This window comes from Bubalus bubalis, chromosome 4, assembly GCF_019923935.1.
Source record: "Bubalus bubalis isolate 160015118507 breed Murrah chromosome 4, NDDB_SH_1, whole genome shotgun sequence".
Taxonomy (NCBI): domain Eukaryota; kingdom Metazoa; phylum Chordata; class Mammalia; order Artiodactyla; family Bovidae; genus Bubalus; species Bubalus bubalis.
Genome location: NC_059160.1, coordinates 41,015,279 through 41,029,231, shown reverse-complemented (window position 1 = coordinate 41,029,231; position 13,953 = coordinate 41,015,279). Strand labels below are relative to the sequence as shown.

General features: G+C 35.9%; 1 protein-coding gene across 13 annotated transcripts in view; it reads left to right on the top strand.

Moving 5' to 3' along the window:
• Positions 1-10,472, top strand: part of CAPRIN2 (caprin family member 2) — a 42,940-nt gene extending 32,468 nt beyond the window's left edge. For 4 of the 13 annotated variants that reach the window (XM_025283454.3, XM_044941307.2, XM_006069097.4 and 1 more), the window contains 6 exons: positions 784-930; positions 3,636-3,804; positions 5,162-5,344; positions 6,073-6,173; positions 8,352-8,415; positions 9,550-10,472. In XM_025283454.3, the coding sequence (XP_025139239.2) occupies positions 784-930; positions 3,636-3,804; positions 5,162-5,344; positions 6,073-6,173; positions 8,352-8,415; positions 9,550-10,118 (1,233 nt within the window). In that variant the 3' untranslated portion in view covers positions 10,119-10,472. Of the gene's footprint in view, positions 1-783; positions 931-3,635; positions 3,805-5,161; positions 5,345-6,072; positions 6,174-8,351; positions 8,416-9,505 lie in introns of all 13 variants that reach the window. The other 9 variants (XM_025283457.3, XM_044941310.2, XM_044941306.2 and 6 more) reach the window with 8 other exon arrangements.
• Positions 10,473-13,953: the final 3,481 nt, after the last annotated feature.

The following is a 13,953-nucleotide window of genomic DNA, read 5'->3' as shown; positions in this document are numbered from 1 at the left end:
TGATAGTTTTTACTATGTTTGAGCAAATCCTTGAGATAGATATAGCATGATAGGTAGATTTTTAAAATTAATTTAGCAACTCAGGTTTTATTATTATTTCTTGGTTAACTATTATATAAGAATATATATTCATTATATAAGAAAATAGTTTTTATGATGTTGATTTGGTCTAAATTTAAATTAAGTGTTTGCCACCTAATGAGTCACACCTGTCTGCTTCATTACCTCATTGGGATTGTTTTTTTCCTATCTTTTTAAGTATTTGGCTTTATAATCTGTTGTATCAAGGAGTTGCTAATTCCCTTAGTTAAGAGTTATTTACATTAGCTCAGGTTTGCTTTTCTTTTTAAAGGCAGCTGACTAAGGAATCCACTACTAAGACTTTGAAACAGAAAAAAGTTAACACTGACTAAGCAACTTACCCAGGGTTTTTCTTAAACCTAATTCTTCTGTATAAGTTTGGAATAATATTAGATTCTGAACTAGAAAATATCATTACAGGGTTTGAAAGGGACTAGGTCCTCATAAAAAGTTCAACCCCTCGTCTCTTAGACTGATTAATAGTAAGATTCTCACTTAGTCAGCAAGCTGTGCAAAGCAAATACTAGTGTGCATGCTCAGCAACTGAGATTTGAAATTGTAAGCAGAAGCTATTCTTTTGCATTCCTATGTCCAAATGTCATCCTATAGGACTTGCTGACTTATGCCATCCTGGGGTTTAGTGTAAGTTAACTGCTTGTTGTATGGCAGGTGATTGGCTGATACTGCATTTCTCCTCCCTAGGCAGCAGTTTCCCCAAGCAAGCAACCGTCTTCACTAGCTTCTCCAAATCCTCCCATGTCAAAGGGCTCTGAACAGGGCTTCCAGTCACCTCCAGCAAGTAGTAGTTCAGTAACCATTAACACAGCACCCTTTCAAGCCATGCAGACAGTGAGTATAAAACATGGATGATGATTGCAGTTCATTATTCCATTTAAAAAGCTACTGTTTCTTTAATATTGGGTACTATGTGAAAAAGTTTGCCTTTTCTGTTATTCTTATTTGGACTGACAGAATTTGTGTTTGTTCAATGGAAATATTGTTTGTGGAGGGAAGAGTGTTAAATCCAAAGCCTCAATAATTTTGAATGAGTATTTTGTCAGGGCATTTACCCTTCTGAAAATTAGTGATAGGCAAAGCTGAGGAGACCCATATTAAAGAAATGAAATGTAAGTGGGAAACATAATTTTCTATAAATAGCTTAATAATACTAACAGTTACTAATATCACAGTTCTGGTATTCCACGGCATCAATACCCTGAAATACAGGACACATACTTGTGTGTTCTCTTATTGTTGAAACTTTCATTTGAGTTCATCTTCATTCATCTCATGCTGGGTTTTGGAGAATTGTTCAAGACTTGTATGGTATTTTGAATTACAATGTACTTCCCTGGTGGCTCAGATGGTAAAGCGTCTGTCTACAACGCGGGAGACCTGGGTTCAATCCCTGGGTCGGGAAGATTCCCTGGAGAAGGAAATGGCAACCCCCTCCAGTACTCTTGCCTAGACAATCCCATGGATGGAGGAGCCTGGTGCAGGCTACTGTCCATGGGGTTGCAAAGAGTCAGACATTAACTGAGCAAGTTCACTTTCTTTCTTTCTTTCTACAAGTTGTAGTTTAAAACTTCTTAAGATTATATTACAACTAAGTTTGTATATTTATTCTCTAAACTTAGAATAAATATAAAACTTCTTTAGAAGAACGCAAAGTCTTAGCCAATAAGTACTCTTCCTGATGATGCTTAATGTCCCGCTTCACGTCCTTGTGAGTGACAGTAGTGAGATGAGGCCAGTGGAATGGCAGTGGGAAGCCGACACAAGGCAGGGAGATGGGCTGGAGAATTTAGACACGTGAATTCACTAATCTTATTACTCCCTGCTTGGCCACCTAGAAAAAGCTCAGTGTCCTTGCTTTCCCTCTATGCCTGTCAATCCATCGTACACAGGTTTTTTTTAGTAAAAAAAACAAAGCTACATTGGTTTTATTAAGTTTTTCTTATTCCTAATTAAAAGCAAATATTGTTCCATTATTAAATGAAATTGAATGTCTTTACCTGACACTCAGTAACTTTTGAAGCCTGGTATAACTTGCCAGACTAGTCCCCTGGACTTGCCCTGTACATTCTTATCACAAATACTTCTTTTGCTCACGCCGGTCTGTCTTCTCTACCTGTTTGGTTCCTATTCAGTAGTACAAACTGGTTCTTATTTGTTCATTTACTCATTTATTCAACAAACAGGTAGTTACAAAGCCAGGCACTGTTCAACAATGCCTGGGTTGTAACAATGGAGAATAGATGGGTCTTTGTGCTTAAGAAGCTTATACTTTATTATGGAGGTGGGAAGGCTAGAGAGAAAAATACTCATATATATATTATATCATATGTGTATTGAGGAAAAATGGAGCAGGATAAGGGGGCTCAAGAGTAACAAAAGTGCTTTATTATACTCAGTGACCAGAGTCTGGTCAAATCACTGTCCTGCCACGTGGTAGAAATTCAGTACTGAATTTACAGGTTTTTTTCATTCATCCTCAGTTTCTGAAAAAAGTACCCCCTTCCCCTAGGAAGTTTTTATTCTCAATAAGCAGCATTATGATAATGTAATATCAGGAGAGGTAGTTTTTGAACTTGATTTAACTTCTGTCAGAAATCAAATAGGAATTTTTTTTTAACTGTGGTAAAATGTGCATAAAATTTACTGTTTTAACCATTTTAAAAGGTATAATTCTGTGGCATTAAGTACATCCACAGTGTTGTACAGCCATCACCACTGTTTTTTTCCAGAACTTTTTCATTATCCCCTTCTTCTCCCTAGCCCCTGGTTACTTGTATTCTACTTTGTCTCTATATGAGTTTGCCTATTTTTAGGTACCTCATATAAGTGGACTCATGATATTTGTCCTTTTTCTACCTGGTTTATTTCAGTTAGCATAGTATTTTCAAGGTTCATCCATCCCTGTTGTAGCATGGATCAGAATTTCATTCATTTTTATGGTGAAATAACATTCCATCGTATGCATGCATATATCACATTCTGTTTACCCTTCATCTGCTGATGGACACTTGGCTGTTTCCACCTTTTAGCTCTTATGAATAATACTGTGCACACAGGTGTGCACATCTCTCTTTGAATCTCTGCTTTCAGCTCTTTGGGTGTATGCCTAGAAGGGGAGTTGCCGGATCATACGCTAATTCTACATTTAGCTCTTTGAAGAACCACCATACTGTTCTCTACAGTCGGCTGTACCACTTGACGTTCCCATCAGCGTTGCATGAGGATTGTAATTTTACCCCACCCTCAGTTATACTTAGATTTTCTGTTTTTTTGTTTTGTGTTTAAGTAATAGTTGTCCTAACGGGTATGAAGTGGTATCTCATTGTGGTTTTGATTTATTTTTTTGTCTAGCGGCTAATGATGTTGGGCATCTTTTCATGTGCTTATTGGCCATTTATTGTCTTTGAAGAAATGTCTGTTCAAGTCCTTCGCTCATCAGACAGAAGTTTTTGAATGTTGCAGAGTTTTGCCGAATGTCATCTCTCATTATTTTCTATGAAACTTTGCAAATGACTCAGTGTACTCTGTCTTTTAAGGTATTTAATGTTAATGCACCTCTGCCTCCACGGAAAGAACAAGAAATAAAAGAATCCCCTTATTCACCTGGCTACAATCAAAGTTTTACTACAGCAAGTACACAAACACCACCCCAGTGCCAACTGCCAGCTATCCACGTAGAACAAACTGTCCTTTCTCAAGAGACTGGTAAGATCTTTGTGTAAATTTTGAAGACTTAGATGAGAGCTAATTAAATGGAAAGCAAGTCTGTAGTGACATTTGAGCGGTTCTTTCCTGACTAGTAAGCATTATCTTTTCTCCTGTTCAAGTGCTGAGAAATGCTTAATGCCTTTTCCTCTCTTTAGTTAAGTTCACCTGTTACTTTTAACGTTTGTAGAGGTAGGACTTAGATGGCTGATTTAACCTTGGAGTAGGCTTTTTAAAAATCTGATTGCTTTGATTACCATCAGAAGTGGTAGAGATGCATAAGACACTATCCAGCTGCTTTTATGAAGGCTTTGAAATCATTGTTAACTCTGTGTTATCACAGACAGATGGCTATCTGACCATTTCTCTTTTCTTCTCTCTTGAAATAGAGCATTGGTTAATGTGAAGATACATATTTAACTTATTATGCTTATTCCACTCTTTGCTTAGAGATGGGAGGCCCTTTTGGTCTTTCATGCTATTATAATAGGTACATGAAAGAGCAGGCAACTTTGTAGTCATTTCCCAATCATAAGAAGCATTTGTAGATTTTTAATGTTGGTATTTCAGACCCCTGTTGGGTTTTCTAAAACTTAAGCCTAAGCAAACAAATTAAGCATTCTGAATACTTCGTTAATTGCAAGAGGTGGTGAATGTAAATCCCTGGACCTAGCCACAGATACCTCCTTCTTTTCTCAAAACCTGTGCTGTGAAAACATAGGACGGGCAACGTACATAAAGGGTATTGTTTGTCATATGCCTTTTCAATTAAAGTATTAATAAAAGTTCACTTTCTTTTTCTCCATGAGGTGAAATATTTAGCCTTTATTTTTCCTTTGTGGTAAAAATATACATAACATAAAATTCATCATTTTAAACATTTTTTAAGTGTATAGGTTTTATGGCATTAAACAATCCAAGTTGTTGTGTGGCCCACACCACCATTCATCTCTAGAAATTTTTCATCTTCTCTATTTAACATAACTCCCCAATTCCCTTTCCTTCCAGCCCCTGGCAGCCAGCATTCTACTCTATGAATTTGCTCTAAGTACTTATCTTATATAAATGGAATCATACAATATCTGTTCTTTTGTAACTGACCTATTCCATTTACCGTAATGTCTTCAAGATTTATCCATGTTATATTGTAGAGTGTGTCAGAATTTTCTTTCTAGGGCTGAATAATATTTTATTACTTAAACATCTCTATATATACACATGCATATCTATGGCACCTATTTTTTTTTTAAAGGGAGAAAGTTGTATTAAAGGTTTGCTCTACACTGACTTCTAAGTATAAAGAATATTAAATTTTTATTACCGTTTAACTCTTGGACTCTAAAACTGTTTCCTTAAGCAGCAAGTTTTCCCGATGGAACTATTCAAGTAAGCAATGGTAGCCTTGCCTTTTACCCAGCACAGACGAATGTATTTCCCAGACCCTCTCAACCATTTGTCAATAGCCGGGGATCTGTTAGAGGATGTACTCGTGGTGGGAGATTACTAACCAATTCGTATCGGTCCCCTGGTGGTTATAAAGGTATGCTCTGAATAAAATTTAATTATACTGAATTATTTTGTCTATATATTTACTTGACTCATGCTGTTTTTACTTTACCTTGTTCCTTTGTGTTGTTTCTGTTTATAATGTCATACAGAATTCCCTATTTCTGCAAAAAAGAGTATTTCTAATATATCTTTTGTCTATAACAGAGGAACTTTTTGTATGAAAAACAGATTGATCCTGTGACTTACTGAAGTAAAAGGTTGAACATTTTGTTTTTTCCAGGAATTAATTTTGGTTTTCATATTTGAATAATTTCTTTCTTTTGTTAATTGACCTGGCTGGCTCAAAACATGTTATAGTTAAGACAATACCCATTTCCTAGTTTTTTTGTCAGAGTATACCACAGATGATAACTTTGAGAGTATAATAGTGATAGTCTTTTAAGTTAGATATGGTTCCAAGTATTCTAGTCACTGCATGATATTGGCAAAGTATGCTAGACCAAGGCTTTAACCACCATTCTTTCCCAACCCCATCTGTATCCCAGCAATAGTAAAATTCTACAGTTGGCTTATTTGAAGTCTGTGATATTTTTATAAATGTGTGTTTTATTGTGGAAATAATATTAAAGAGTTTTCTTAAAGAAGGCATAAATCTAGTGATGGCTTTATAAGATCAGTTTAACTTTTTAAGTGGTATAGAACAGACTATTTAAATTAGTGTAATTTTGCCCATTTTAATGTAAGTTGTTTATTTACTAGGTTTTGATAATTATAGAGGACCTCCTTCAATTTCCAATGGAAATTATAGCCAGCTACAGTTCCAAGCTAGAGAGTATCCTGGAACACCTTATTCCCAAAGGGTAAGAATAATTGTCATAATTGAACAATTGATGTGAAGTACAGTTGATGTGAAGCTAGTGATTAACCTATAGCAGAGTCATAATTTGTTTTGTAATGACACTTTTACTACTATGGAGAGTTGAGTTGGGAGCTTTTCTAATAACCCAAGTAGGATACATGACAACTGCCTGTTACATGGAACTTAGGAGGTCTTAAGTGTATTAGTTGCTCAGTCGTGTCTGACTCTTTGTGACCCCATGGACTATAGCCTGCCAGGCTCCTCCATCCATGGGATTCTCCAGGCAAGATCTCCACTATCCAAGAGTGGATAGTCATTTCTTCCTCCAGGGGATCTTCCTGACTCAGGGATCGAACCTGGGCCTTCTCCATTGTAGGCAGACTGTTTACCGTGTGAGCCACTAGGGAAGCACAGGAAGTGTTACGGTCTTGATTAAATTTGCATTAACTCATTTACTTCACCACTCTACAAGGGAAACTGGAGTTCAGAAACAAGTAACTTGTATAAGGTCATTCAGCAAATAAATGGTAGAAATTATATGCAAGTTTAACTCCATAGACCATAGGCTTTACTATATTGCCTACAGTTTAGCTTTTCTAGATAATCAAGTATAGGAAAGTCCTTTTTGTTAAAAGTTTAATTTTTTGGTTAATTCTTTATTTGAATAGTTCAGATATTCTTCACTGTATGTGGTAAAAGATTGATAGGAAGATGTTAGACTTTCCACTTTAACAGTCCTTGGAAACTCCTTATCTCTGATCATATCTGGATATGAATTTATACTACATTAGCATTTTAAGTTTTGAAGCTTTACAAGCCTTCAGTTATATATGTGGTATTTTACTGAGTTCTGTTGTTAATATACAAAGGATCTATACTCGAAGCACTTACAGTTACATGAGGTAAGATAGATGTCTGTACAGAGGCAGTATTGAAGAACACACTTTGGAGAACACACCATGTGACCTGAATGACTTGAGTTTGACCCTGGATCTCACCACTCCCCTCATTGTGTGACCTTTGACATGTTATATAAACTTTTTGAGCTCTAGTTCCTTAATCTTTTTTTTTTTTTTTTAAGTCACTCAGTCGTGTCTGACTCTTTGTGACCCCATGGACTGTAGCCTACCAGGCTTCTCCGTCTATGGGATTTTCCAGGCAAGAGTACTGGAGTGGGTTGCCATTTCCTTCTCCATAGTTCCTTATCTTTTAGATGGAGACTCATCAGTTTGAGTTACTTATATCTGAAGTGTTGAGGATTACTCTGAGAGAGTCTGAGGATTAAATGAAGTGATGGACATAAGTGCTTTGTATGAAAATGCCAGGCATGTATCAAGGATTCAAATACTATTATTACTTGATTGTCAATACTCTGTGTGAAGAGAATATGTTGACTAAAACAAACTTCAATAATAGCACATCTGTTCTCAGTACCAGTATTCTAGTACTTTTTGGTGCTGTTTTCGCTTTCTTATTGAGGAAACATAAGATATCAATGATAGTAGTGTTCTTGGGAAGAGGATGAGGAGTTTGGGGTAGGAATATTATTATTTTTATTATGTATTTTCTTGTCCTATTGAAACTTTTTATTACACATTAATAATTAATGACACTGTTAATTATTCTTTTCATGACTTGTACGGGGGGCTTTTATCATACTTGGGAGTCAGTTTGAAATGTTGTCTTTTGGACATTTTTTGGTAAGGATTCCAGGAAATAATATGTTCATGTGTTATAATTCTTACCAATTTCCCTGTCAAAACAAAACCCTTGACACAGTTAATAGTTGTCATCACCCTTTGGTTTATAACTAGAGAGACTGAATTAGTCTGTATTTTTGCTTTATTATGTCCTTTTGTATTGAGATGAGGCACAGAGGACCAGGCCATATTTCTGAATTTCCCTCATAACCTAGCATTGTGTCTTTTATGTAGTGTTATCTAAATGCTTTCCTGTTTTTGCAAGTGTTAACATATCTAACCTGTCAGGTTAATTAACAGATGAAGATATATGTTACTATGACCCTTGTTTTGTTTTTCTTGGTGTCATCTGAGCCCCTTTGGTTGGTTGTTGGAGAAGGCCAGATCAAAGGCTCAGAGGACTTAGTCTTACAGATTTATTTGCTAATAACTATTTTGCATTTTTTTGTGCTGAGGTAAATACTATGTGTTCATTTTAGGATAATTTCCAGCAGTGTTACAAGCGAGGAGGGACATCTGGTGGTCCTCGGGCAAATTCGAGAGGTAAGGATAATTAACTGAGGAATTTCTTTACCCAAAACGTACCTCTAGATCTTTCTTTATTCTCTGTCAAGTTCTCCCCAAAGTATGTTGTTTTCAACATTTATCTTTTGAGGTTTTTGGTTTGCTTAAATGCAGTACTGAAGACCCAAGGGAGATATATTGGACTACTAGAAAGGCTGTGGAGATCATTTGTCACTTTTAAGTGTATGTGGGTGTTGTGTATTGTTTTAAATTTGCTCAACACCAGAGCATAATTTAACCTTAGGTGCATATTCACTATACCAGCTTGGTATAGTTTTGGGTGCTGTTTCAGGATGGTGGTTGTGGAATAATGGGCACTCCTAGATAACTCTAGTGCCCCTTAGTGCATTGATAGATGGAATAAACAGAGGTTAAGACGCCATGACTTGAATAAAAGCAGGATACTTTAATACTTCTTAAAATGTGAAGGTACAATTAAAAGATTCAGTGTAACTGAGAAAATGAAGATTAACTTTGTCACAAGAAAAAAGAAGCTTTTTCTTTTAAGAAAGTAGCCACTATTCACATTATCTTTGCCTTCTATCTGAGCAGTGTTTTTGTATACTACTGAAAACATTAAAATTTTATGAAATCACATTAACTTAGAAATAAAGATAAGCATTTATTATGGAACTTAGTACCATAAGAAAATGTTTGAGTGTCTAGTTCCAAAAGTTGCTTCTTTTATGTAATCTCAGTTTTCTTGAGTCCTTCTCTGTTAGATAACTTGGAGGTTTATCACTGAGGAATTAATAACTCAGAAATATGGGCGAAAGATAAAGAATAGAGTGTTCATTCACATCTGGGTTTTACACTTTGCCTGCTGTAACTAGTGTTAAGTTATCCAACCTTTTGGGGTCCTCATTTTCTTAATATTAAAAAATAAAGCTACTGGACAAAATCATCTAGATCCTTTATGGCTTTAGAATAGTACTATACAAACCTATTGTCAGAGAAATCTAGAAAAGTATACTGTAGCTCTACTTTATTGCTTTTTAAAAAACTTACTATAAAATGTATTTTTATCTGTGTTTCAGTAGCCAACTAATGTTAAATATTGTGTTCAAAGCTAACTGCTTCATTATGAGAAACTCACTGTTGCTAATAAAACAGCAGGGTGGAGTGATTCTTCTCAGGTGAGCAGCCCAGAAAGAGACAACGAAACCTTTAACAGTGGTGACTCTGGACAAGGAGACTCCCGTAGCATGACCCCTGTGGATGTGCCAGTGACAAACCCAGCAGCCACCATACTGCCAGTACACGTGTACCCCCTGCCTCAGCAGATGCGTGTTGCCTTCTCAGCAGCCAGAACCTCTAATCTTGCCCCTGGGACTTTAGACCAACCTATTGTGTTTGATCTTCTTCTGAACAACTTGGGAGAAACTTTTGATCTTCAGCTTGGTAGATTTAATTGCCCAGTGAATGGCACTTATGTTTTCATTTTTCATATGCTAAAGCTGGCAGTGAATGTGCCACTGTATGTCAACCTCATGAAGAATGAAGAGGTCTTGGTATCTGCCTATGCCAATGATGGTGCTCCAGACCACGAAACTGCTAGCAATCACGCAATTCTTCAGCTCTTCCAGGGAGACCAGATATGGTTACGTTTGCACAGAGGAGCAATTTATGGAAGTAGCTGGAAATATTCTACATTTTCAGGCTATCTGCTTTACCAAGATTGAAAGTCAGTACAGAATCGACAGTGAAAGGATATGGTGTTCTAATTAGTGGGAATAATGAAAAGTAGTTCTTGCCCTTGTGACTGATTGGTTAAGGAAAATGTTTTCATTCCTAGAAGGAGGAGGAGGTCCTTACTTTTTGTTTTCCTCCTCATGGTGAAAAATTTCAAGCTGAATGACAATTAGCACTAATCTGGCACTTTATAAATTGTGATGTAGCCTCGCTAGTCAAGCTGTGAATGTATATTGTTTGCACTTAATCCTTAACTGTATTAATGTTCAGCTTACTAAACTAACTGCCTCACGTTCAGGCAAATTATAATGCCTTGTTGTGCCTCAATAAAAAAGTTACCTGCATCTTCAGTGTTCTTATTTGATTAAACATTTAGTTAAGAGGTAAGATGTTTAGTTTTTAGTGTTCATCACTGATAACTCTTGGATGGGAATCTTCATGGGTTCATACTGTTTATTTTATTTATTTATTTCTTCTTTTTTTTTTTACTTTACAATATTGTATTGGTTTTGCCATACATCAACATGCATCCGCCACAGGTGTACACGTGTTCCCAATCCCAATCATACTGTTTATTTTAAAATAAGCCTTTTATTTATGAGAGCTCCTTTGAGTTACTTTTCTGTTATTATATATATCATTCATCAAAATATTTCATCTGTTTTCCACTGCCTAAATCACATATTCTCCTTGAAGTTATTTTGTAGTAGAGTGTGTTATCCTTTATTTAGCTGTCTTCAAGTTCCTACCATATGAATACAAAATAGAGCAGGAGATACATAGATAATACTACTGGTCCACTGTCAATAAGGCTATGCTTTTTCGTGGATTCTTAATTTGAGTAGGTGAAATATTTAGTCATCAAAAAGCACACATCGGTCTGTGGTCAGGCAGTGCTGTGTTGGAGTGCTGCTTTTGCCACTTAGTAACTGATCTTGGGCAAGTTATACATCTTAAGATTTTTTAAAAGACCATTTCCCAAGATGTAAAATGGGCATGATAGATCAGCCTCATAGGGCAGTTGTAAATTTCAGCTAAACAGTTTAATGCATCTAAAAGACTTAATACAGTAACTGACACTTAAGCATTTAATAAACGTTAGGTGCTGTAATTGTGTTTTTCTCATTCTGAAAACTTTTGGGTTCTGCATGTGTATATACTGTCTTGCATGCAGTATAGCCAGAGTTTAGTGTCCATCTGGGCATACATCATCACAGATCTTGATTTGTTTGTAAATGTTTCTCACTAATAGGAACTTGATAATATTTCTCAGTGACTTTAAAGAATAGTTTTTTAAAATAAACATTTTGATTGCATATGCTAGGGTTTATTAAGGGTCAGAGAAAGGGCATTCTTACTTTGCAACCAAGCAAGTCACTTGCTGAGGTAGAAAGTTCTTGTTCTGATCCTTCACTCACTCTGTTGTTAAATAATCTCAGGAAGATGGTATAAGAGCATTAAATCATTATGGTTAATGTTTTTGAGCTCGGTGTGGGTTTAGCAATTAAATCCTATGTGGTGTTAAATGTTAGTATAGTGCTCTCAAGATAGAGGATGTAATGTGATTCACTATTTAACAGAACTTTTCAACACATGATGTACTTTGTGAGTTAAAGATACCAGTATTCCAGTTAGTTCATGGCTTTTATGTCCAGAACACAAACTGAAAAGTATACAGGGAAGCCCAAGAATACTGGAGTGGGTAGCCTATTCCTTCTCCAGTGGATCTTCCCAACCCAGGAATTGAACTGACGTCTTCTGCATTGCAAGTGGATTCTTTACCAACTGAGCTATGAGGGAAGCCCCTGTATAGGAAAGCAGAAATATGATTAAATGATTGAGTGGAAAACTTGATGTTTAATAACAGTTGATCAAGTTCAGTGAGGCCTTTCTCAGTCCTTTTTAGCCACTATTTTCTGCTGCATTAGGGTCTTTAGTTTAGTTTTTTATCCAGCACCCAATCAATGTTTATTTAAAATATTGTGAATGACTTTATATTTTTTAAGATAAGTGTCCAACAAGAAGAGATTCATTACCTAGGATATCCCCTCATGAAACTCATGTTTTAGGAGAGTATTTTAAATGAAATACTATTTTTCTAAGTATAAAGATAATGAACTAGAAAATTAATAATTCTTAGACTTAAGGAATGGATGAACAAGATCTTTCATTCTGAAGCACTATAACTTTTGAAGATACAGTTCTTCTGGAATCTTTAAGTAAAAGTCCAGATGTCTTTACAGAAAGATGTACGTAAGCAGATTTTAGATACCTTTGCAAGAGATGGTGGGATCCATAGATATGCAAAAGCACATTTAGGGACCTTGTATAAGGAACTTATATTTTACTGAGAGGATCTTGTGGGTATGACAGGTGGAAAGGCATTCCATAAAGTTACAATATATCTCTGAATATATAGATTGTTACTTGTCTTACTGGAGATAGAGATAGGGGAGGTGGTTTTTCTATTTTGTATAGATTTTCTATAAATTTGCCTTGAGGTTTTTTTTTTTTTTCCACTTTAAATCTTTTAGTCTTTTGTTAAATGAATTTTCCCTTAAGAATTGTGAGTAACTGACTCCTATCTCCTCTAAAGTTATTTAGGGAGTAAATACAGATATTTAAAGCAGGAAATATTTTTGAGAGGTTTGTTCACTTGCCTCCCATACCAAGTATCTTGTCAACCATTCCATTTTTAAATTGAAACTTTCTAAACTCCACCCTAGAGGCTCAGTGGTAAAGAAACCGCCTGCAATGTAGGAAATGTGGGTTCAGTCCCTGGGTGGGAAGATCCCCTCGAGAGGGGAATGGCTACCCGCTCCAGTGTTCTTGCCTGGAGAATTCCATGGACAGAGAAGCCTAGTGGGCTACAGTCTAGGGGGTAGCAAAGAGCGACATGACTGAGTGACTGAGCATGCTTGCGCACGTACACAAACTCTGTGATAGCTACAATTTTACAGTGCTTTGACATCACATACTGTGTTTTTATACTTTAATCTTCCCTGTTTGCAAAATTTTCTTTCTTATTGACTGATGTTCTATTGTGATCTTTGTGATGATACTTTATATGTATTTTATAAGGTGAAATAATTTTTGGCATGTAGACTAAAGGTTTTTTCACATGAATTCCACTCTGCTCCCATGACAAACACTTTATTTTGATGAAAGATTTTTGAGTTGTTTCTCTAGGTCCTCCACTTGGTAATGTATCTCAGGGGTATTTTTAATGGTCACTTCAATGATTAGGTCATACCTTTAATCCTCACTTTGCAGCTTTTGGCGAGTGTTGACAAACTGATAGGGACAGCTCACTTGCTACCACAGCAAGATTCTAAATGCCAGATGATAAAATAGTTACCCATTTTCAGTATCAGGAAGCCTTGGGCTCACTAATTGTAAGTTTTGTAAGCATTATTATTTTATTTCAAGGGCATTATGCTTTGAAATAAGTGATTAATTTAGTCTTTCAAATAGCTGGCTTATCTGATTTGTACCTGACTCAGGGGCTACAAAGATGAATGCTCAGACACATCAGTAACAGTTTTATCCATTTCATCTGCTGAGAGCAAATCTCTGAGTTATTTCTCTGATTTCTGTCACACTTCTGTTTTTCCTGATCTGTATCTGGAAATTTGACTATTCCAAAGTTAAACCTCATTGGACTGGTTATTTAATCTTCTCATCTTTTCTCTTGTTTCTAAGTTTCACTTCCTGGAAGATTTCCTTGATTTTGTCTTCTGACATTTTTACAGAGTTTTAAATTTCTGGTATGTTAACTTTTTAAGTATACTTCTGTTATCTTGAATGTTCCTTACATGTGTAGTC